The sequence below is a fragment of the Strigops habroptila genome, chromosome 2 (genome assembly GCF_004027225.2).
Source record: "Strigops habroptila isolate Jane chromosome 2, bStrHab1.2.pri, whole genome shotgun sequence".
Classification (NCBI taxonomy): domain Eukaryota; kingdom Metazoa; phylum Chordata; class Aves; order Psittaciformes; family Psittacidae; genus Strigops; species Strigops habroptila.
Genome location: NC_044278.2, coordinates 94,243,578 through 94,267,425, shown reverse-complemented (window position 1 = coordinate 94,267,425; position 23,848 = coordinate 94,243,578). Strand labels below are relative to the sequence as shown.

The window sequence follows — 23,848 nt, the reverse complement described above, 5'->3', positions numbered from 1 at the left end:
TGTGTGATTACAAAGTTGATCAGAACTCATTTTATTTTGGCCATATTTCCAGACTACTGTGTTAACAAAGCTTATACTGCAAATTTAGAACACAAAATCCCAACACTGATTTCTCAGGAGATTTCAGAATTAGTATTTCACAGATGTTTGAGCTATGTCTAGAGCAACACTGATTCTCATACAGAATCTGTCCATGCTGACTTGACCCACAAAAAATCAATACAATTGTCTTTTTATACAAATTCTAGTCAGAAAAGTGTTACTTTCCTGCAGCACCATTCATTATTCCCGTTGTTCCAATAAAGAGATTTCGGAAACAGCTAACAGATTTGGGAGTGATGTAGAGGGAAGCGATATCCAACCTTTTCATAAGTCTCCTTTTCAGCCCTTTTACTGGTGTAAGATTTTTCAGCTTTCTAGAATCAGCCTCTCAATATTCTCCTAACTGTTCCAAACTCCTGATTATGTAATCATCCAAATTATTCAGAAATCATTCAGAAGCCTACATTTATTATAAGCACACATTCACATATAGTAACTGGTGTACTTGTTTCTTGGCAGGAGAGTTTGGTTTGGTTGGGTTTGGTTTTTTTCCCACTTTTAAAGGTAAATCCTATTATACTGGATAGAAACATAAGGGAACTTCTCAGACTCATTTCTATTCCCCACATGTATAGTCTCAACTGCAATGCTTGTGTTTCACTAATTCTCATGGCAATACCAGGATTTATTACTTCATTTTTAGAGCCTTTCTCTGCAGAGGCTAAACCTTACACTCATTCTTACTTCCCTTTAATGAGTACTTGTAGAAAAGCCTGGTGTTTTTCTTCAGGCTACCATTGCTTCATAGATAAACATGGCTTAAATTTTTCTGATAAACTGGATGTTGGAGGGATCACATGGCCACATCTCCCACAGCTTAACATTTAAGTGCATAACTAAAATGCTTCAGTGAGACTACCAATTACTGCAGTTATGTTACTACCACACAGAACTGTTCAACACTAAACTGAGCTATAAGATTCCAGAAGCCATTTTTAGCCCTGGGCACTAGGCCAAAAATAACCTTTTCAGTTCTCTAGGAAGCCAAATGTACAAAGATATGAAAACTGACAGAAGGAGTACAGCATTTCTTGCCAAAATACTGGTGTTTTAAGTTAATACTCTTTCATATTATTTGATTTTTAACTGATTGCAAATCTATAGTGATATTCTTTTAGAGACTGAATATTTCTGAATCATACTATCATGCTTCTGTGCCAGCTGCTGCTATAACGGGAGCTCTTTGTTTCTGCACTGTGTTAATGCATTTAGAATCACTCCCAGGACTTCAAAACATAATGAAAGCTTAAAGGTTTAGGTCTTTACTACTATCCCAACATCTTCCAGAACAAAGCTTCAATTCAAATGTCTCAACACCCATTCTTCAAGATATCTTATGCTGTCTTCATGGAGACATAAAAGTCAGAGAACCAAAGTTGGATTCCTTCGACAGTTTTATCCTCTATCTCTTATGAGATCTGAATTAAGCCATTCAAAATTTCTGTTCTTTAATTTTCCTATCTGTAAAACCAGGGATAACCTGCGTTATTACAGAACAATGAAATAACTCACTGAAAAGAGCAAAGTTTGCAAGGTAATTTTTAAGAGATACAGAACAAGGTCTATGCTAGGACCAACTAAAACTAGAAATCAGCTCTTAAAGTCATTATATTAATGCTCAATTTCATAAAAGGCTTTTAAATTAATCAAAATACAAGAAATTCAAAAGACTACGTCCTCTGCCCTTAGAAGTGACTTATTGGCTGAACATCAAAGTTACACAGAGTACATTTTAACATACCAGTAATAGCTGCAATATCATAAACATAGAATGGTTTGGGTTGGAAGAGAGCTTGAAGACCATTTAGTTCCAATCCCCGCCCTGCCATGGGCAGGAACACCTTCCACTAGACCAGGTTGCTCAAAGCCCCATCCAGCCTGGCTTTGAACACTGCCAGGGATGGGGCATCCGGAGTCCAGTGACCCATGACCCTCACAGTAAAGAGCTTCTTCCTAATATCTAATCTAAACCCCTCCTCTTCCCATTTAAAGCCATTCCCCCTTGTCCTGTCACTACATGCCCTTGAAAAAAGTCCCTCTCTAGATTTCTTGTCAGCTCCTTTAGGCACTGGAAGCTGCCCTAAGGTCTCCGCAGAGCCTTCTCTTCTCCAGGCTGAACAATGCCAAGCCTCTCAGCCCGTCTTCATAGGAGAGGTGCTCCAGCCTTCTGATCACCTCTGTGGCCCTGCTCTCATCTTTGTGAGCCTTTGTTGGCTCACTCCAACAAGTGCCTCTCTTATTTCTAAATTCTCTTATAAAAATTTTAGCAAATTGAATTTATTTGGTATTTTATTTTAGCTTATCTTTTTAATTCAAATCATAAAGTCCATACCACTTGCATCAAAAATATTTTTTGAAGAGCATGCAATAGATCATCTTCACTTTTCCTGTTGAAATTGATTAAACACATGAAAAAATAAAGAGGGCAGTTCCAAAGACAGGGAAGAAACGTGTCATTTTTTTAAAGCAGCCTCTTTCATCCCCCCAAAATACCTCAGAAAAATAATGGATGAAACTACACAATGTCAAACTAACATGATAGTTTTCCATCAAATTTGGAAATTCAGATAATGAATGGAAACTTCCATTATAATACATGTGTAATCCCATAAAGCATTCTCTTAGTCAAAATGTGCAGAAATTAATAAACTACATCATTTTCCCATGAAAGATTAAAAAGTTATCAAGAACTAGATATAATAAAATATGTTGATGTTGTGTACAACTACATAACAGTACTGATAGGTCTTAAAATAAGACAAAGTATGGAAACATACAACATTTTAGATGGACCTCCCTGCACAAAAAAAAATATTGGTCATACATCTTTCTTCAAAAACATTACTAAGCAGAGGAAAATACCACCTTTGGTCAAACCTGCAAGTGACAGGACATCTATGAGTGAGAAAAAAAGAAAGAAAAAAAGTCACTAACACAAAGCAATCTGAACTGGCTGGTAAGGCAAAGAGTAGGCATTCAGCCAGACTGCAATTCAAATCTTGGAACAGGGATCGCAGGCAAAACTTACCGAGTAGGGAAATGACACTGCACACGTCGAAAGCAAAAAGACAAGTTTTCTTGAACTGGGATGAACTCCAGAAAAAGAGTAAAAATAAACCCTAGCAACAAAACACACAACAAGCATGGGAAATCTGGGTTTAAGTTTCTCCCCTTAACCGAGCTCAGCTGCTGTTTAATAACCAGGACACCTTCCCCCCGACTGCAGAGAAGTCTCCTTTCATCTTGGACCAGAAATGCCATCCCAGAAATCTTCATCACTGTCTGTATTTTTTAATTATGTAACATATGAATGACACCATGTTCTTCCTTCTTCCCCACCAAATAAATGCACACCTTTGTTGTTACTTATGCTTGCTGTGCCTGAAAAAGACTGAATTGAAAAAAATCAGCTAGGCCTCACTATTCAAAATACAGTAATACAACAATGGAAATGGTATGACCTGTCAAGTAGTCAATAGTTTTACCCCCCACTTATCTTTGCACACACATTTTATGAACCTGTTTGTTTCTGTTCACCAAACAACAGATCCAACTTATCCAACACGTGCTCTTCTCTTCACGTTTAGATGTGGAGGGTTTTTTATTTATCATCTGACTTTTTCAATTTTTACTTTTTGCCTGTCTAATGTAGTGCTGCCACTAAAAATAACACAACCAGAGATGCAGACTTTAGCCATTAAAAAAATCTGACACGTCTGTAAACACACGATAAATCAAAGTGAAATTGTCACTTGTTACTCTGCTACTTTTGAAGCATACTACTTTATAATGCAATCTACAATATAAAGAAATCAAGGCATGTTCCATGTTTAAATGTACTTGTAAGATGGTTTTTACTGAATTTCGTTTCATTCAAAAAGTTATTTACCTTAAATCCTTTACCCACATATTAATGTCAGCTGTCCCAGCAGTGTCTCCTACCAGGAAGAAGTACTTATAGGATTGCATTAGTAGAAAACAACTAACTACTCTATATAGTTAAATCCAAAACCAAGACATTAAATCTGTTACCAATGTTGCATTTTATAGCACTGCAGTTTTGGAAGAAAATAAAAGCTCTATTTTTAAAGCAGGTGTTTCAAGCCTACCTTGATATTAGCAACTTGCACTTCAAAAAGGATTATCAAGAAAGTGCAGAAACAATTGTAGAGAGACACAAAACATTTATAATCTTTACAACATTTGTAATTTATATATGGAAGCAATTGAAGTATTTCAATACATTAATCTATTGAAAAACAGAAAAGGTAACAGACAACAAGTATCTACTGACATATTCTTCTATTTTTTCAGCACAAATGATTCCTTCCATTCTATGAGTATTTCAAAACCAAGAAAAAGCAAACCACCTGTGCAAGTTCACATTCTCCAGACTCAGTATTACAATTACTGCAACTCGCAATAAGGAATAAAATCACCCAGCTACAGAAAACCAACAGAAAAACTTTATCCATTCAGCAGCATAGGTCACCGTTCACATGGTGCTTGGCTGTTTGTTCTTGTTCTGCTTCTCATTAAGATCAATTCAAGAACTCTATTCTGATACTCAAAACCTCCAGCTACTACCGGTAACTCCTCTAACCATACCTAGAAAAGTTACCTCACACTGGCATCATGAAAGTATCAGCTAGCTTTTAACTAAAGAAGTCAGAATTCCCACAAGCTCAATTGAACATGAAACATTTCATGCAGCTTCAAAAGTGAGTGCAAACCTCCGGCTCCAAATTAAATGTAAAACTAACTCTCATTTGGCTCTGCCAAGATCATCGCCTCACTCACAAGTTTTGACTTTTTTTTTTTTTTTTACTTTAAAACTATTTCTCTTGTGGACTGGGATAGGATGAGAGACTGTTATTGTAATTTCTATTTTTAAATAGTTAAGAGGTTTACAGATATTATGGTGTTCTGCACCATACAAGGCAGCAAAAGGATAAAAAAGCAAGCTGGCCAGCAAGACATCCTTAGGGAAAAGAGGCTGGGGAGAAGCCTTAGAATTTTAGAAGTAAACTCCTCCCACAAGGATGCATCTACCCACAAATTTAGGGGAAAGTAATTATTCTTCCAGAAGCTTAACTCCTCAGTACCTTCCCAAAGAACTACTCTGATGTGTGCATTATACCTTGCAAATTGTGGTCAGCAGAGAACAGTCAGAAGTCAGGAGACAGTATCCATTTCCACTTTTGACAGTGATCTGCATGCTGAATACTGTGATAACATATCTGGCTCTTTAGTTTTCAACCCAGGAGATAAGTAGCTATTTTCATAATTCTGGTCTCACAGAACACGTTGCAGATACCTCTCTGGTTTCAGAAGTGACATTTAAATCATTTAAATCATATTGATTTTAATTGTGAATTAGGGATCTAACCAGCTTGGGAATGTTCAGAAATCTAGTAGATGCTTAGTAACAGAGCCAGCAAGAACAGAACAGCCAGAATGAACAGTCTGTGGCCCGGGGAAGTTATTCATCCTTCCTAGAACGGTCATTCTGATATGTAAAACACCAGTCCCTCCATCTTGGTTGCTCCTGTAACTCTGTAAGCAGCAAAAATGTCACTGGCTTTTCCTTCTGCAGTCAAATGGTTGCTAAGCTTCCCAAACTTGAATTCAAGAGTTAATCTTTTAAAGTATAAATTCTAAACTATTGTTGGTAGCATAAAGCCTGTAAATATCATGCATATTAAAGTCAAATCATTTGCTTTGTTTACCTAATTCTCTGTTCACAAAATTCTAATCATTATTATTGTAACTGCTGAAGAAATACATTTTTCCTCAGTTTTACAGATAACAGGATAATATTCCAAGCCACTACACTGAGTCAAGAATATACAGCTCACATCCCTGCTTATAAACTTTTCCTTCTTTCACTTCTACTACTTCATATATTTTCACTCTGTAATTCATAAATTTTCACTCACTTCTTATGACACTTCAGCTTCTAAACAGTATGTTCATTCTATCCATTTTCTTGTCCAAACCTGTATTACATTGGCATTAGCTCCCTTCCTCTTCTAAGTCACAGTTCTACTTTGTCATACCAAATTCTACCCTGGTCTTTTCCCCTCACACAAAAGTAGTCAAAACTCTACAGGTAGTAACTGTATTAAGATTCACACTGTCTCTCCTGTTTTACAGATGTGTTCACAAACTGCTCCAGTGTGGGTCTCTTCCATGGGGCACACTCCTTTAGGAACAGACTGCTCCAGCATCGGCTCGTCTCTCTACAGGTTCTGCCACAGGTTCTGCCAGGAGCCTACTCCACCTGAAACCCGCTCTGGAAGCCCAGTGCAGGCTTCTCATGAGGCCACAGCCTCCTTTGGGCTTTGGTGTGGGGTTCTCCATGGGCTGGAGATCTGCCTCATCATGGTCTGCGTGACAGGCTGCAAGGGAATCTCTGCTCCAGCCTGGAGCACCTCATCCCTTCCTTCTGCTCTGACCTTGGTGTCTGCATAGCTGTTTCTTTCACATATTCTCACTCCTCTCTCTCCTAACAGTCACCATTGCACAGCGTTTCCCCCCCCCCCACTTGTTAAACATGTTATCCCAGAGGTGCTACCACCATCATTGATGGGCTCAGCCTTGGTCAGTGGTGGGTCCGTCTTTGAGCAGGCACACATGAGGGAAACTTCTGGCAGCTTCTCACAGAAGCCCCCCTGCTACCAAAACCTTGCCACACAAACTCAATACACAAAGGCACACAAAGAGATAACACTTCTACAAAAGCAATCGCTTTTCATCCATTTACATGCACAGCATGGCCAAACATGGCTTTTAAAAACATGGCTTTGAAAGCTGTTTAAAAAAAGGCCACCCTAAATTGAAAGTTAACTTTAAGGGTAGAGGTTCAATAAACAGCTGAGGTTACTCCTGCTGACATTGAGGTATTTCACCCTCCCTCCTATTATGTGATTTCTAGGTTGTCATCTCTCCTACCTCCTAGCCCTTGCACTAGTTTTGAAGCTTCTCTACAAACAAAGCAAGCTAGCCAAAAAAGAAACAAACAACACAAAACCACACTGGGGAAGGAGATGGACACACACACAGAGTCAGTGGTAGAAAGCCATTAATCCATGCAAGCCACATTCTGACACAGTAACCAGGCAATTGAGTACTCCTAATTTGTTTCATGCAACAAAAGGCACTCTGAGCTAATTCACTTCATTTTGTTCTGAGAAGCACCCAACAGCACCTGCAAAGCCACTGACTGCATTTCAGCCATGGGGGCATAAATTTCCAGACAAAAGAGGTAACTCAAAAGCACAACTGACTAGACTCAATAAAGCAGAAGAACTAATAGACTCTTTTCAACAGGAGTCAATAGCCTTGATGTTTAGATGATCCACAAGCAACAACATTGTCAGACTTGGGGAAGAAAAAGGGCCAAAGGGGCTTGTAAGTGTACTCTGCAGTTATAAGTTGCTAAGCACATCTATGCTTCTAAGAAATTAATTTAGTTTAGAGCTCTTTCAGAAAGCATTGCTTATCACAGAAAAAAAAAAAACCCAAAACACAAAAAAAACCCCCACCCAAACAACTAGAATATATTAACACAGAGATGTCCAGACAGACCACATTATGAAGTGGTATTGTATACGTAATAATGAATACAAGCAGGTTTATCTTCGTTTTTTAGCTTTGTAAAGACACATTATATAGTAATCTCTAAAAAGAGTTACATCCCGTAAGTAATATACCTGCAGGGTAATAATCAATTCATTTGTGAGAATGAATAAACGTATTTCCTCCTCCCTCCTTGTCCTAATACACTTGGGATATTATTGGTGTAAGAGGTAGAATAAGTTCAAGGTTAGAAATCTTCAAATAAACACAGGAAGCTTGTAGGACGGGACTGACTATTGAACATAGAGAAGAAACAGGTTTGAGGTTTTTTCAGCTTTATAACTAAAGATGTTATTTTTATTGATGTGAGTTTAGATAAAATGAGCAAAATGAAAGGTTTTCAAGAAGCCTCATTTAAAAAACCCACAATATAATCCAAATACAAATTCAAGATGATGAATTATTCAAACCAGTAATTATTAGAGAATATTCTTAAAAGGAGAGTGGCCTATAAAATCTCTTCTTTTTTTCCCTAGTGACCAAATAATAACCAAATTCTAAACAAGAGTCCAATTGGCAGTTCATGAAAGCGTGCAGTAGCACAAATTAGCCTCTGTCTGTGACGTTCTTCCCAATACAACCTGCATTTATAATAAGTGGAATCAACTGCACATCTACAGCTATAATTAGGATAATTCTCCTAAGTGAAGGAAGAATTACATTAATAAAGGAGCTGGAGAAAATCAGAGAATAAATTATGGCAATCTAATATACATAGAATCGTCGAATACTTAGGGTTGGAAGGGACCTTTAAAGGCCATCTAGTCCAACGCTCCCTGAGATGAGCAGGGACTTCAACCAGACCAGGTTGCTCAGAGCCCTGGCCACATAGCTGTTTATTTAATAAAAAGAAAAAAAAAAAAAAAAAAGAAACCAAACCAAAACAAAACATTTTTTTATTATTATTATATACTGAAAGGAACGGATCTCGCTGAAGCAGTATCAATCCCCAAGACAAGAAATATCTTTTTCCAAAAGACAAGCAGAAAGAACTTCAAACTGCTGGGTACCAATAAATGCATTCCTGCACTTAACTTGCAACTTCATTAATTTTTCATTTTTTCTCTTTACACAATCCCATAGGAAGCGCTTAGATGTCAAAACCCAAGCTAAAGTACCCCAAAAAACTCTACAGGTTCTCAGGTAGTTGTTCAGGTGATACTGTAATTTTTCAACAATTCTGAGAGCAAATCCCTAGTTATACAATCCAATCAACTATTTTGAAGATGCTGCCAGGCTAAGGTGTCTTCACCACAGCACTGCCTTTTACTAACATTTTAAAAAGCAGAAGGTAGGAGATCTTTCATCTAGTGAGCATACTAAACCACAAAAAAATACATATCCTCCCAGAATTTCATAGTATCCAAACTAGCAATCAAATACTTCAGTTAGTGTTTCTTTTCAAACCATCTAACACCTGATGAAAACAAAAATATGGCTTCACTTTCACGTCATCAGAAGCAGCAGCGAGTAATCCTTCCTTATATGCCTAACTCTCACAATAGAAATGGGTGGAACAGGTATTCACCAGTAAAGGTTGAGAGCATCTGTCTTCAGAAATACAGCCAAAGCCTACAAAAAGCAGCTGAAATGACACAGGCAGCCATGGTTACACATTTAAGTAACAGCTTTGGGGCATTTTCTTCCTCTTTTATAAACTAACATGCTTCCAGCATTCCCAGTGGTTTTGAGGAATATAATTGCATGCTATTACTTAAGAACTATGTGATTACTGTGCCACTGTCTTCTGCATAACCCAGTCTGTAATAAAAATGGTAAGAATCGCATTTATTATTTTTGAAGCAGTTTTTGCAAAGCATCCACACTGATGTGGTTTAAAACATCTGACTAAACTCAAGATGCTTTACATAGAGGTTTTATTTTCTTCTAACAGTAGCGCACACCATTCAAACTCCCTTCTGTGTGCAAAGACACTGCCCTGAAAGTTCATCTGACCAGGTCACTCAGCTCTTGAGCAAAATTTGCAAAGACTGAGGAAGAAACATCCTATCATGTCTCTATAAGCAAGAAGTGTTTGATGCAAAGAAGAGTCACAGAAGAAAAAGCATGCCAGGAATGGAATGTGCAATAAGAACTAGAAAAGTCAAACCATTCAGTCCCAGCTATCAAAGGCAACCAAGCTACATCTCTTTCATAACGGTATCAAATGCTATGTAAAATCTGATTTCTAAATTCAGGAAAAAAAACCAAATAAATGCATGAACAGAGAATTTACAGTTTAACACTTTAGTCTTCCTTAGGCCTACCTAGAGCACTCCAAACTTTTCTAGAAAACACACTTAGTAATATTTTATTTGAGAGTAGCTGTAGACTGTCATTTTCTGACTTCAAATACACTGTCAGTATATTAAGAAAAATAAAAAAAAAAAAAAATCCCTTTAACAGTGACCCCAAACACCAAAGTTTCAGGGCTTCACACACATGTCAGCACACCAAAACCACAAAAAAAAAAAAAAAAAAGCCACTCACTGCGAGGACCTAGCCCAAGTAGTACAAGAAAGTACTGGGTTTATACTATGCACATTTATGGAGAGGAAGCTAGAGAGAAAATTCCCATCAAGAGTTTACCCCAAGAGCTTCAGAAACCTGGGCTTAAGCCAAGCCTCTCTTCTGTTTATATATTCTACTTATGTAATGTAACAAGTGAAAAGGAATACAGCTTTTTCAGAAATGTATCAACACAGGACTTAACTCACAAGGCAAACATTTCCCTTCAAACAGTTGCAACATGCTGTTACAAACAAAAATATAAACTATAGATTAACACATGGCTCTCTCGAAAATGGACTGTGTCAAAAGGGCTGCTGTTGTTACGAGATTGAGACATGGGCTGCTCTACGCTGCTATTTATGCCAAAGAAAAAGAGAATGAAAATCCCATTCTACATTTAATATAATATTGAATGTCTTCTATGAAAACTCTGACAAAAGCACATTAATGCTTGAAGGAAAACACTACTTTTTCCCTGCGCTCTCCTCTGAATAGAAAAATTACCACAACAGGTAAGCACGTAACAAGCATGTACTACCAATACATACAATGCACAGTTCATGCTTGTACAGGCTACACACAATATACAACCACTAACATGTAATCGTCACCAAAGTTTTTTCCAGTACATAATTTTGTTTTACAACAGTTTGGATCAATATTAGGGCAAACCAAACAAGCTAACTTTCTGGATTTCCAAACTACTTATTTCGCATCACAGCATGTTTTCATTAGACTACAACTTTCAAAAAAAGAAATAAACGTCTTGCTTGGGGAGCCAAGCTAAAATTCATTCTACCAAACCACATACAGTTCCACTATCATGCCTTATCCCTTTCACATCTGCTACTGAGTTGGTCAATGGTTAGTATGGCAACTCATGCTACCAATTCACGGTAGTTTCATTCATCAAATTTCCATCATATTTCTCTTTTATTCATACCATGATACAGGTGTTCACATGGACCACTGTGAAATCCATTCAACAAAAGCAAATAAGCAACAGAGCTAAATGACAATTACGTATAACGTCTACCTCACATCTGAGACATTATACTGTTCCCTATAGCTGGGACAGATACAAGTATGTAGCCAGCACATATGTCTCCATATACAGGAAGGCACAAATACCATCATGTGCAGGAGTAGTTGAGAGTTTAGGTTCATGTTATCACATGTTTGCACGCAGGTATAGCACCTGCTGTTTTGTGGGTCAAGAACAAGTGACTACTTGTCTGCCTCTTTGCTGTTACAACACAACTATCTTCAGTAGGCAAATGGGGACACAAAAGGGCATGCGGAGGCGGTACGCTAAAGATCTTAGGGATACACTAATATATTCTTCTAGTGCAGGTTTTTACTGTTCTACCAAGTGGCACTATTTAAAAGAGTGCATTAGGTTCCAACCCCTGGCACAAACGGGGGCAGGAAAACATGGAACCTTCTGAAGGGGTCTGCCTCCTTAAGTGAGAAGCAAGTGTGCCTTTTTTCATGTTGTAAAGAGGGTGTGAGGGCAGGTGGATGCATACTGGATACACCTCCCCTAACCACTCTTGCCTGCACAGTCAGGCCTGTCCCCTCTGCAGATTTATGTAATGATGGTGTCCCCCACTGTAGAATATGTACAGCGCCTGTGAAGACAGGGTTCTCTCTCCACAGTTGCCTTAGAAGATTGCAATGCATACAGAGTCAGAACTTATCTGACTGTAAGGATATAAAGGTGGATGTCAACCTCAGTATTGAACAAGTGTCATTTCTGAAAGGCAGCACACTACCTGGAGTAGCTGCAGAACAGAAGTGTTCCTATGAATATGTCTCATCTATAGACAACATATTCAGAGGCACATGAGAGTCTTAATATGGTTACATACAGACTTGCATCCCCTCCATGCCAGGTGGGTTTGCCTACAAGCAGTCAGGTGGCAGGAGCAGGTATCCACCCCAGCACACTTCTGCATTCCTCCTGCTACTGATGCCAAGGCAGGCTGGCTGCCACCTCAAACCTCAGTGGTCAGGGAAGGGTGGCACAGAGATGCACATTCCCTAAAGGGAGAAGGAGACAGGTGTGAGGAAGAATTTTCCCCACACACATGCACACACACACACACATTCCCCCAACGTGCCTTGGGAGAGCCACCTCTGCCTCACCAAACGCAGAGTGGGGGGATGGAGGGATCCAGCCATATGGGAGCAAACACCTACCTCATACACCAAGACGGGGGCGAATAAAGAAAGCACAAGGTCCACGGAGAGCTGGGAACGCGCTCGGTTTCCGTGTGCGGACGGGCCGTGGGGAAGGCGAACGCCTCCTGCCACGGAGGTCGAGTGGAAGGGTGGGGAGAGGAGAAGCGGGTCCCTCACAGGGAAGCTGGGGGACACTAGGATGCCTGAGGGGGCGGAGAGGGAGAGAGCGGGTCCCCCGGCGATCAAACCCACCTTTCCTCCCGTCCCGCCCTCCAAGCAGATGCCGGCCAGGCCCTCCCTCCGCGCCCCCGGTTCCTCCCCTGGCCTCACCTGCCCGCACCGTATCGGACAGATCGTGGCTGAGGGCGGTGGCGCTGCGCGGGAACTCCTTCAGCTTCCTGCCGCTCAGGTTGAGCCCCCCGGAGTGCGCCGCCTCCTCCAGCGCCCGCTCCAGACCGCGGTTCAGCGGCGCCTGCAAGCCCAGAGACCCGCCGCCGCCCACCCCGGCCGTTGCCGCCGCCAGAGCCGTGGCGGGGAAGGGCTGCGACTCGCCTCCCAGCGTCGCCATCTTTCCCCTCGCCCGCCTCGCCGCTGGGGGTAGCCGAGAGGGCCGCCGGACCTGCCTCCCTCTCTCCCTTCTTCCTCCTCCTCCTCCTCCTCCTCCTCCCGCTCGCTGTAGTGGCGGCACCGCCGCCGTGACGGGGAGGGGGAGCGGCGGCGCAGGCAGTAGGCGGAGGCGAACAGCCCGGGCGAGGCGCGCCCACTGCGCATGCTCCGCCTCACACCGCCCTCTTCCCCCCCCTTCCTCTCAGCGACACCGCGCCCGCGGGCGGTACGCGGGGCGGGCACTGCGGCGCCACCTAGCGGCGGCGCGCCCCGGCCTCGTCCTCCTGGTGCAAATGGAAAAGCCACCGCCAATGCAGTGACCCTCCCTGGCTTCTTAGAGTCACAGGATCACCTAGGTTGGAAAATACCATCAAGTCCAACTGTTACCCCAGAACTGCCAAGTCCACCACTAAACCATCTCACTGAAGGCCTCATCTATGCGGTTTCTGAACACCTCCACGGACAGTGACTCCACTACTGCCCTGGGCAGCCTGTTCCAATGCCTGAGCACCCTTTTGGTGAAGAAATTTTTCCTAATATCCAATCTAAATCTCCCCTGGTGCAGCTTGAGGCCATTACACCTTGTCCTATAATTTGTTACTTGGAAGAAGAGACCAGCCACCTCCTTACCCAATCTTCCTTTCAGGTAGTTGTAGAGAGTGATAAGGTCTCCCCTGAGCCTTCTCTTCTCCAGACTAAACAACCCCAGTTCCTTCAGCCGTTCCTTAGAAGACTTCACCAGACCCTTCACCAGCCTTGTTGCCCTTTTCTGGACCCGCTCCAGCACTTCAATATCTTTCTTGCAGTGAGGGGCCCAGAACTGAACACAGGATTCGAGGTGCAACCTCGCCAGTGCCGAAAACAGGGGATGATCACTGCCCTGGCCCTGCTGGCCGCACTGTTTCTTGTCACAACATTCCCCACAGCCTTCCCTTTCAAAGCCTGGCCCAGGAGGTCTGCCCACCACCTACTTTGGCCCCTTCTCCTGACATCCCCCGCAGCTGCTCACCACGCTAACTGTGCCGGCAATTTGTGGTTGAGTGGCGTGAAACCACTGTGCACGTGTGCAGGCAAGCATGCATGTGCTCGGGCGGCAGGCCTCATTTGAAAATTAAAAGCTGCAGTGGCTGTTGCCACTGAGCCAGGCCCTGGGGAGCATCTGCCCTGCAGAAGGCCTTTCTGTGACTTGCTTCGCCCACAGGGGCTGACTCACACATGTGCATGGCCCCCAGGGACAGCCTGCCAAAGAGAGACCCTCAGAGGTGTGATTTGTAGCAGAAAACCACGCACAGGACCATGATCCGTTCAGTTTTCAATAGAATAACATTTCTGAGTGGGTGAGGGTGTTGGTTTTGGTTTATCCTCCACACTCCTCCCCCCCCCGCCTTCTGCAGCTTTGCAAAGCTGAGCCCAGGAGTTGGAGAGGAGCAAGGCTTCATGCTTCCACAGGGTTTACAGAGTTCAAAGCTAAAAAAGGACTTGTACGTCATCACCCATGACCTGTATTTTACAGGCCATTACATTTCACTCAGTTACCCTGTGTTCTGATCAATGGCTGACATTAAACCAAAGCCCTGCCGTCTCCAGGAAGTTTGGCCACTGAGTGCTACAGGGACAAGGAAGACAGAATCGCTGTAAGGAAATAACTCTCGGTTTCTGAAAAAAACAGGAGAGATCATAGCAAGTTTAGCAGTCACAAGAAGAAACAGCACTGGTTCAAAGGGACAAAGGGTGTTAGAGGTAGGTCTTTTCACGTAGCAGTATCATAGTTCCATTAAAAACTTGTTCTTTATAATTATGATATGCTCTCAGTATAGGCACCTAAAATATAGACCCTGAGCTTAAACTTCACCCCAAACTCCTCTCACATCTACAACTGCTAGTTATTCATGTTTGATGTGGAGACCTTGGGTTTTGCTGTGACAAATTCAGTGGCCTACTAGTTCAAGAAAATGTTGGGTGCACCAGAGAGCAATTCTTGATGCCATTCTTTGGAACGGCCCCTAGCATCAGTTACCACAACAACAGTGGTGCCGAGATGTCACACTACTTTTGACAAAGCTTTTTGGTGGGTTATTAAGATAGTATTTCCCACAAATTTCCACTAATCACAGAATGTTTTAGATTTGTTAAAAGGCTTAATTCCAGCTTGCTTGCAATCTTTGTGTTGCTACTGGAAAGCATAAAGAAACAGATGAATAGCTACATCTTCTCAGCAGTTTAAAGAAAAGTGTTGATGAGCAGTAGTTCAAGTTGAGTAAACTGTGAATAAGAGCAACTGCTAGGCTTTCCCTATAATGGATTCTTTTTTTTTCTTTTAATGCAAGTGTAATGAAACAGGTACTACATTCTTTTACACTTAGAGAAGTCTGAAATATCATAGGTTTTATAAGTCAGTAAATGACTTTGCACAGGAGATTTCCTGTGTATTAAATTATCCAACATCATGGAACTTTATTTTGAAACTAGCAATATAGAACTAAACAACATATCTGCAGAATTCATCTTCCATCATTAGCTCTTTACAGTCAGGTAACAGGCCTGTCTTTTCGTGAGGTTTGGGAAGTTTTCCACCAGGAACACCATGTTTCTTTCTCCCCCACTTCTGGTTTAAAAAAAAAAAAAAATAAAAATTCTTTCTAGTGCTGATTTTCACAAAAGCAAAAAGTTTTTTTTCTCTTCACTGTCTTCACACCATACCACTAGTCCTGGGATTTGATCCACAGCATCTTGCATAAGGGGGGCTATCAGCAATACCTTTCTCAACCTCATTGAAGTACAACCTGCTCTCCTTTGCAGGAGGCACCTGAGGTGCCAAGGAGCCATCAGGCTGCCCTGCTCACAGGCAGGCACAGCATGCCCACCTCAGCTGTCCCATTGGGTTAGCACAAAGGGCCCATGGCTGGTAGAGGCAGAGAAGATAGCACAGCATTCCCACTTAAGACACCAACACCAGGACAGCTAGGATATAGAGAGGCTGCAGCTACACTGGTACATGGTCTAGCAGAGGTTGAAGTTGTAGGTTCCCCTTATAACAATGCATGGGCACACACCAATAATCAGGGAGCAAGTCTGTTTTAAACTGCTTTTTCATCTTAAGCTGCTGAGATGCAACATAGGCATGACCTGTGCTTATCAGATGCTGTGTAGAAACTCCTAGAAGAAGGACTCTGAAGGCTGCTAACATTATCAAGGTTGTGTAGGAAAAAAAAAAGAAGCACTGAAGCTGTATTGCCTTGAGTTTCTCTCTTCTCTGTCTGGGTGCTGTGCCAGATCTAACTCTGTTCCTATAGATACAAAGGATAAGAAATTGGAAGCACTACAGAAAAAGAAAAGATCCGTCACAGCAGCACCAGTTTCCTACCCATGCAGAGGTATATAAAAGATCACACTGTTGACTTTGGTCAGACCACAGTGTGCACACAGCCTGGTACAGCAGCTAAGCTGAGCTAGTGGCAAGCTGTCATTGCAAGCAGCCATTCTATTCCTTGCCCCCAGCTTGACCCTTGATCCCCTCAGTTCCTATGTGATGATATTTACACTGGTCTGACTCTTCAATGAGATCTAGAGGAGTTTAAAAATTAACTCTAACAGGAAAACAAAACAGTGGACGCTCTTCAGTGAGCAGACACAAGTGTAGCAGAGAAGAGAAGGAATGCAGAAGGAAGACATGGGTGTAGCAGAAGGAAAAGGTTGCAGGGGTGACCAATCTGCAAATTGGGTCACACATGGTTGTGACAAGACAAATCTTATCAGAGATGTACAGAAAATGCCATAGCTGAGGGAGACCATGAGCCTTAGAGTCTCAGAGTGAATTTTGCATAAAAGAGGCAAACAATAAGGCCCACATGGCACGTGAAGATCAGAGTTGGGTGAGGGCTTATGTGCAGGGAGCCGGTGCCTCACAAGGTAGCACATGACCTCATTGTGGAGTATCTGTCCTGTAGAGGACATGGGACTTTCATAGTGTGGAGCAGGAGAGCACCATTTTACTTCAACATACAAACATGTACCTCATGCTCCATGTGCTCTAAGACAGTCCTGAAGAAGCAATAGCATGGAGTAGCTGACACACAGTCAGTGTACACCAAAGCGTAGATGAATATCCCAGGTGGACAAGCTGTCTGGTGCAAAGAAAGAAACAACAGACAAATACTAATGAAAATGTCAAACAGAAAGTGGGCATCACTCAACTTGCAAGGCGACCTCTGTTTGGTGCTACATAAAACAGCAGTCACAACTCAGAAAGGCCACATTATACAGCCCTGGTAGCACGACCATAATGGACCAGGACAAGGAAAAATATTATATGAATCCCAAGAGAAAAAGCATGCAGACTGAAGCTTCATGTGGCACAGATTAAAAGATGCTCCTTTCAATTATAGCACAGACTCCTGAACCTGCTCACAGCATGCCTCAGACAAGCAGTTCATAGCAGACACACCAGTAGAATGAATAGCTCACACAGGGCAGACAGTGTGCTGCAGCTTCCTTGCAGGAAAGCTGGTGAAGAGAGTTTGAAGACTGGAGAAGCTGTGTCAGTAAACAGCTCAGAAAAATCCATCTATATAGCACCTGCCTCACAGAATACCAAGGGAGTGGGGGGGGGGAAGAGGAAAAAAGAAGACAGCAATTAATTGATAGCAGGCAGGAGGTGAAGGAAGCTTATACGTAAAGCAGGAGCTCAGAAGGTAAGTAAGCAGCATGACCACTGCTCAGAAAAAATACAAGGTTCATTCTTATATAGATACAAGCAAGTTCATTACATAAGGGGACACAATTATTTAATTGCTATGGACAATGAAGCACTTCTTGCTCCTGGTGACTGATCGTGGCAATCATTAGGAGCTCAGGAAATCTCCCTTGCTGTATCTTGAGACTCAGTGGATGGGCAGGCTCAAAACACACACTGAGTGATAGTTGATGGGGGTCAACTGTCACAAGATGGATCCCAAATGGCACTCCGCGCACTAGATGCCTTGGTGAGTTCACTGTCAGGGTGGCGATGCTGCTGTACAGACACAGATGCAGCAGGACAGAAGCTGCAAGAGACCACGACCAAAAGCTCAGCTCTCAGCCAAGAAAGCTTGATGTTTTCTTGCATCATGGGAGCTCTCAGCTCTCATGAAAATAGACCTAAGGGTAAAAACTGAAACCAAAATGAAGCTTAGTATCCCTGAAACACTTGACCTGACTAAACATTTAAAGGCAACACAGTAACATGCCCATACCTGAAGTAGTAATTTACTTCAAAGACTATTAGCAGTTGTAAACTGGCAGGGTTTCTCTGATGACCTTGAAACATGCAGTGCGATAGTGGTAACTGTGTCCATGCTTACCCTGAATCTACGGCTGAAATAAAACTTCAGCAGAGATTCAGAGGGCTGTAACTGGGGTGGGAGACTTGCTCTTGAAGCAGGAAAAGCCGGTAGGTTTTTGCACCATGGTCAGTAGAACAAAGACATACCTAAGCTGGGAAATGAATGTCTTGCAGGAGTTTGCCTTTGTGAAAATTTGAAACACATCTGGTAGGGGAACAAGCTATCTGAGTAAGTAATAACCTGTCTTCTAACAAAAATAGAGGAGACAATTGGTTATTGTCACTACCAATGAGGCAGCATTTACAGAGAGAGATTCTGTTGGCAGTCCCACAATGCCTCCAGCGTATGCTGTTGAAATACTACAGTTTATATGTCTGTTGCAAAAAAAAACTATGCAAACCTGATTTCCTACCCACAGTAAATTATTAACACAGACACACAGCAGAGAATTGAAACAGAAATACAGAGTCCTCAGTCTATTGCAAAATCCAGAAAATGCAAGAAGATAGAAGACATCATCAAGCAGTTGAAATCTGGTTTCTAGGTGGGGCACACAAGACAAAGATTTTGTAAGATCCATGTTCATGATTATGGGAAAGACAGCAGGTAAAATGCCTCATATCCCTGTTAGGAACAGCAAAAACACTGGGACCAAACAGAATTACTGCCTGGTAAGTGATTGTGATATATAAGGAGAAAGCGAAGGCCTAAATCTAAAAGCAGCAGTGGAAATGAAAGAATAGCTCTACCCTGAATGCAAGCCCAAATATTTTTCCTGCTAAACACACAAACCACCCCTCTGGTATAAACAAGTTCTTTAGACAGCTGGGAACTCAGTAAGATCTGTGAACCAGCAGCAGTCCAGTGGCTGCAAACCACTCACCTGCCCTGAGTCAGGTAACTAATTTTAGTTGACCAGTGCTGTGTTTATGCCTTTTCCCCACTTAGTCCAACTGCATTGCTGGCACCAGTTGACTGGCAGCAATAAATGTGAAATAAAATTGCAAAGAGAGTGTTCAGATACTTGCCTTTAGGGAAAAAAAGCATGCATGCAGTTCCTGAGTGGGAAATTGTATCCAATAACATGTTAATAGCCAGATGTAATGCTTTGATAATGCACACAAACATGGATCCCTGCAACCACCAGCACCTCTTTACCAGGAAGGTATTTCACCCTTAAGTGGTATCTTTGCTTTCTAATATGTGTCCAGGCCCACTGAAGCAAAGGTTATGTGCAATAACAGCACCAGCAGGATACTAGCTAAGAGTAACCTCCTTGGGTGTCCTAACAGCCCCCAAACATCAGCAGGATGCCAATATGCAACAGCCTATTGGAGAGCAAGTTCACATGAACCCTCAGTGTTAATCACTTTGTTTCAAACACTTTTCATGGAAGTGAAGCTGATGTGTTATAGATAGACAGGGTTTGGCCCATGGGGGAATGCTGCCTTGGTGCACAGCCAAGGGAAGTGCTGGGCTAGGAAGGGGATATCCATTATACTTCATATTTCAAGAACTATGGGCTGTATGACACACAAAGAAAATGCATGTCTTAGAGCAGCCTCCAATTCTGTTCTAATTCATACATGATGCTAGAGCAGCTGATAGTGTCTTTCAGATCCTAGGGTGCTCAAAAGTAACTTAAATACACATTTGCTGCAAGTATTATGGGATGGCTCTTGAAAAAGAGCAGCAAAGAATCAAGATCAAAGCGTATGATTTAACTGCAATTTATATCCTCACCTCTTCCATAAAGATCAAGGCATTCAGCAATTCATACTAAACATCCCAACACAATAATTTGGACATAACTACCAAGAAATACAGCACTTGCTGGTTTATTTGAGCGAAAAACAAAGACTCAGCTTGCTTCATCATAAGTCACTAACACATCTGAAATAACTATAATAACTCTATACCAATTAAGTTTATAAGCAATATTTTAGAGGCATTTTTATTCACAGTTAGTACAGAAAACAACACTTTCTTTAGAGCAGTCTTGCCTTCTTCCAGCACATAACAAAACCTCCATCCTGTAGTCACTTAACATTAGCTTCCAGCTTGTGAACTGGGTCACTGGAGAGCAGGACATGGAGAGATGAGGTGCAGAGGGTACGCTGAAGGTACCTGAGGAGAGAACTGCTCTTACAGGTGTGGCTTTGCTACTCCATCTGCAGCAGAAAGCGCTTCCCAGCAGTGTATTGCAGGCTTGCAGCATCTGGGAAGTGAGCAGGATCCTCACAAAGCAGAGTCCTGCTGCCTTTCAGTGAGATCTGTATCCTGCAATCAGAATATGGGGCTGTGAACTTTACACCATTCCAAAACTTCATGTGCTATGTACCACTGTCCAGACACTACAGGAGCTGGGTGGGAGCCACAAGCAGAACCAGTGCTCAGATGAACCCTGCTAGAAAGACAGCAATCTTCTCTGCAGCCTCCTTTCAAACCCTGTCATATGACTTGCTCCTATCCATTTCCAAACCACACCATTATAAGACAGCATCTCAATCTTTCCCAAAAATGATACTTGTAAGAACCAAAGTAACTGATTGTTGTTTAGGGCAAGTTCCTCTTATTTTTGTTAAAGCAAAATATGCTGGAGATCCCCATCAAACAAAGACCTTATTGCACTACACATTGCAAGAAGACAGCTACTTGCCAGAATGGCTTGCATTAAAAGTATCAAATCAAATTTCATACACACAGGTTTGCATTTTTGGTGACTGCATACAGTGAAGTAAGAGGCATAATATCAAGGAGCACAATAGAAATAATTGATTCCTCTTGGGAAGAAATACTATGCAGTTTTCCTAGTAAGTCTGACTGCCAAAGGTAGCTCAAAAATTGTTGACATGGGATAAGTCCAGGTTCTTGCAGTGCTGGGCAGGCAGCACTCCTCCTTTTATCTCCTTCTCTTCCTACAGAGGCCAGGAACGTGCCCAGGGATGAGTGGTGCTCTGACCAATTTCTCACACCACTTTGACTCCTGGGAGGTGCCTGTAGGTCCTCCCTTGCTACAGAAGCTGATGGGAGTGGAGGGTGCTCACCTTTACACAGAATGCATCCATAATGGCACATGTCCTTATATTCTCAATGTGCATCCATTTAAGGACACCTACCTGAATGTCCCTTCCTGTTCTCTTCTAGTTTTGTTTGAGCCTTGTGCCTCCAAGTGCTTTCTTAGAATTAATGCTTCACACTCTATTTTTAACAATAAGAGCTGAACACTGAAATGGCAGAGCTACGCGAAGCGTACGTGGAGAGAAGGGGAAGGAAAAGCAATTTTCCACCCATCCCCCCATCTGTGATCTGTACATCTCTGTTAATATGTAAAACACAGAGCAGCCTGTACAGCCTACATTACATGTAGCAGTCAGAGCAGGGATGGTTTTTCCATGTCTTGCCTATAGCATTGAAAACACTGCTATTACTAAAACACCCAAGCAGTAATGCAGATTACTGGTCCCCAGTGGTTCTAGCAAATGAAAGAGAAACAGCAGAAGTCCTTGAGAAAAACTTTTCAGGGATCTTGCTATCTTTCCTTGAATTCATCTGGGCATATAGATAGGGTATATCTTTCATCTGTTTCATGGGAGCCTAGAGAGCTATTTAGAAAAGATGAAAACAGCTAGCAAACAAAGTGAAATAAATGTTTTTAGTACTCTAAAGAAAAGGAAAAGAAGGAAAGTGCTGGTCAGGGAAAGCATTCCAGCTCTTACACGACAGATAGTCAGGGGATAAAGATTATTTTTACAGAAAAAAAAAAAATGTAAATTAGGGATTGTGACCAGCACTTTTTTTCCCCAGCAGATTATTTTCCTGAAAACATTCTGCATTCTCCATGCTTGCAAAGAAGCAATTGATTTTCCCAACGTATTAAGATGGGAAGTTGTTAAGGTCATTGCAATGGTAATGCAAATACCTTCTGCTCTGACAAGATTCCCTTCTCTGTAATTAATATATAACATATTCCCCAATATGTAATATATTTCTTTCTCTATAATTAATAAATATAACAGTCCACCTGAATGAGGTATATTTCATAAGCCATTTCAGAAGTTTTATTCTGAATCATAAATCACCTTCTTTTGTGTATAGTACAATACAGCCCAAGCTCACACAAACCAGTGGAAAGCTCCTCATGCCTTTCATCTATGGCCACTTAGTTTTCCCTCAGGCCAGCAAGTCCTACTGCAGTAGCATCTCTTACATGACAAGTCACATGGCTCCACATCTCTCCGAGAAAGCACTGCCCATCAGCGGTGGAGCATGGGGAGATTTTGGTCCAGTCCCTGAGTGGGTATGGCTTGTATGGGACAAACTTCTACATGCCTGTAGGACTTCCTTGTACTGCCTTTCTGTGGATGGTTATGCGAAGTGTGCTGATTTCAGTCACTGCAGTTTGTTAAAACTGGGATTCAGGGAGACGAAAAAGTACACAGAAAACTTAAAAAATGCTTTCTGGGAGCTGTGTTGGAGGTATTTGTTTACGTATGCTAGGCACTTATTCACAGCAACCCTGCATCTTCCATTCACAGCATCTCCAAATTACCTAGTACCTCACATACATACTGACTGGTCAGGCCATGGGTATTTAACCAGATAAATGAAGAAGACCACCTTCAACACAAGAATATATTTAAAGGCTAAATAGTAGATGCACTTCACATTTGCAACATACCTGCAATAGAAACTGAAAATTGGCTAGCACTCCTGTTTTTAACAGAACATCATCCAATATTATGTCAAAAGTCTTAATAAATCTAAATACGCTACAGTACTTTTTATCAGCTAACTATATAAATTCCTCAAATGTGGAATCAGGCTTGCTTTACAATAACTCATTTTCATTAATCTATAGTGATGGGTAATAATTATATTTGTAGATGTCAGTTTCTTTGAAGGCCCGTGTCATTTTTCTGTCATTTTGCCTACAACTGATGTAAGACTAACAAGCCTATAATTAGTGGCTTGTAACACCCTCTGAATTCTGGCATGGATGTGCTATTTTCCCAGTCTAATGGAATTTATTTCCAATTCCAAGGTGTTTTCTGAACATCTTTGCTGATGTGTTGAAAGTTGTGTATGACTCTGCTAGGAAGCAAGCACAAACTCTGCTCTATTCTGAACAAATAATTTTTATAATATTTCTGCCTGTTCTGCATCACTGATACCAGTTTTACCTGCTGTTTCTAGTGATGGGTCTAAAATGTCACCATTGTTCCTAATAATTGAATGCTTTCATATTATCCTTAGTTGTCATTTGCATATTTTTTTCTGAAATCTTTACTTACATATTTTCAACACTTGATAATTTCTCACTTATATGGATTGTTCTTATTTCTTCACTATAGAAATTATGTGTTTTCAACAGCTGATTTCCTTCTGCCACTGAATCATGACTAATGTTTAGTCCCTCCTTGACAAAAGGGGAAATTTGACATTTTTCCATCCAAATAAACTTCTCTGAAATAAATTCCTGT

General features: G+C 41.6%; 1 protein-coding gene across 11 annotated transcripts in view; it reads right to left on the bottom strand.

The window, feature by feature from the left end:
- Positions 1-13,202, bottom strand: part of LRCH1 (leucine rich repeats and calponin homology domain containing 1) — a 120,819-nt gene extending 107,617 nt beyond the window's left edge. For all 11 annotated transcript variants that reach the window (XR_003990295.1, XR_003990296.1, XR_003990299.1 and 8 more), the window contains exon 1: positions 12,769-13,202. Coding sequence is in view for 4 of the 11 variants with exons in the window: in XM_030477696.1 (XP_030333556.1) it covers positions 12,769-13,006 (238 nt within the window). In the remaining 7 variants the exon portion in view is untranslated. The remainder of the gene's footprint in view (positions 1-12,768) is intronic.
- Positions 13,203-23,848: the final 10,646 nt, after the last annotated feature.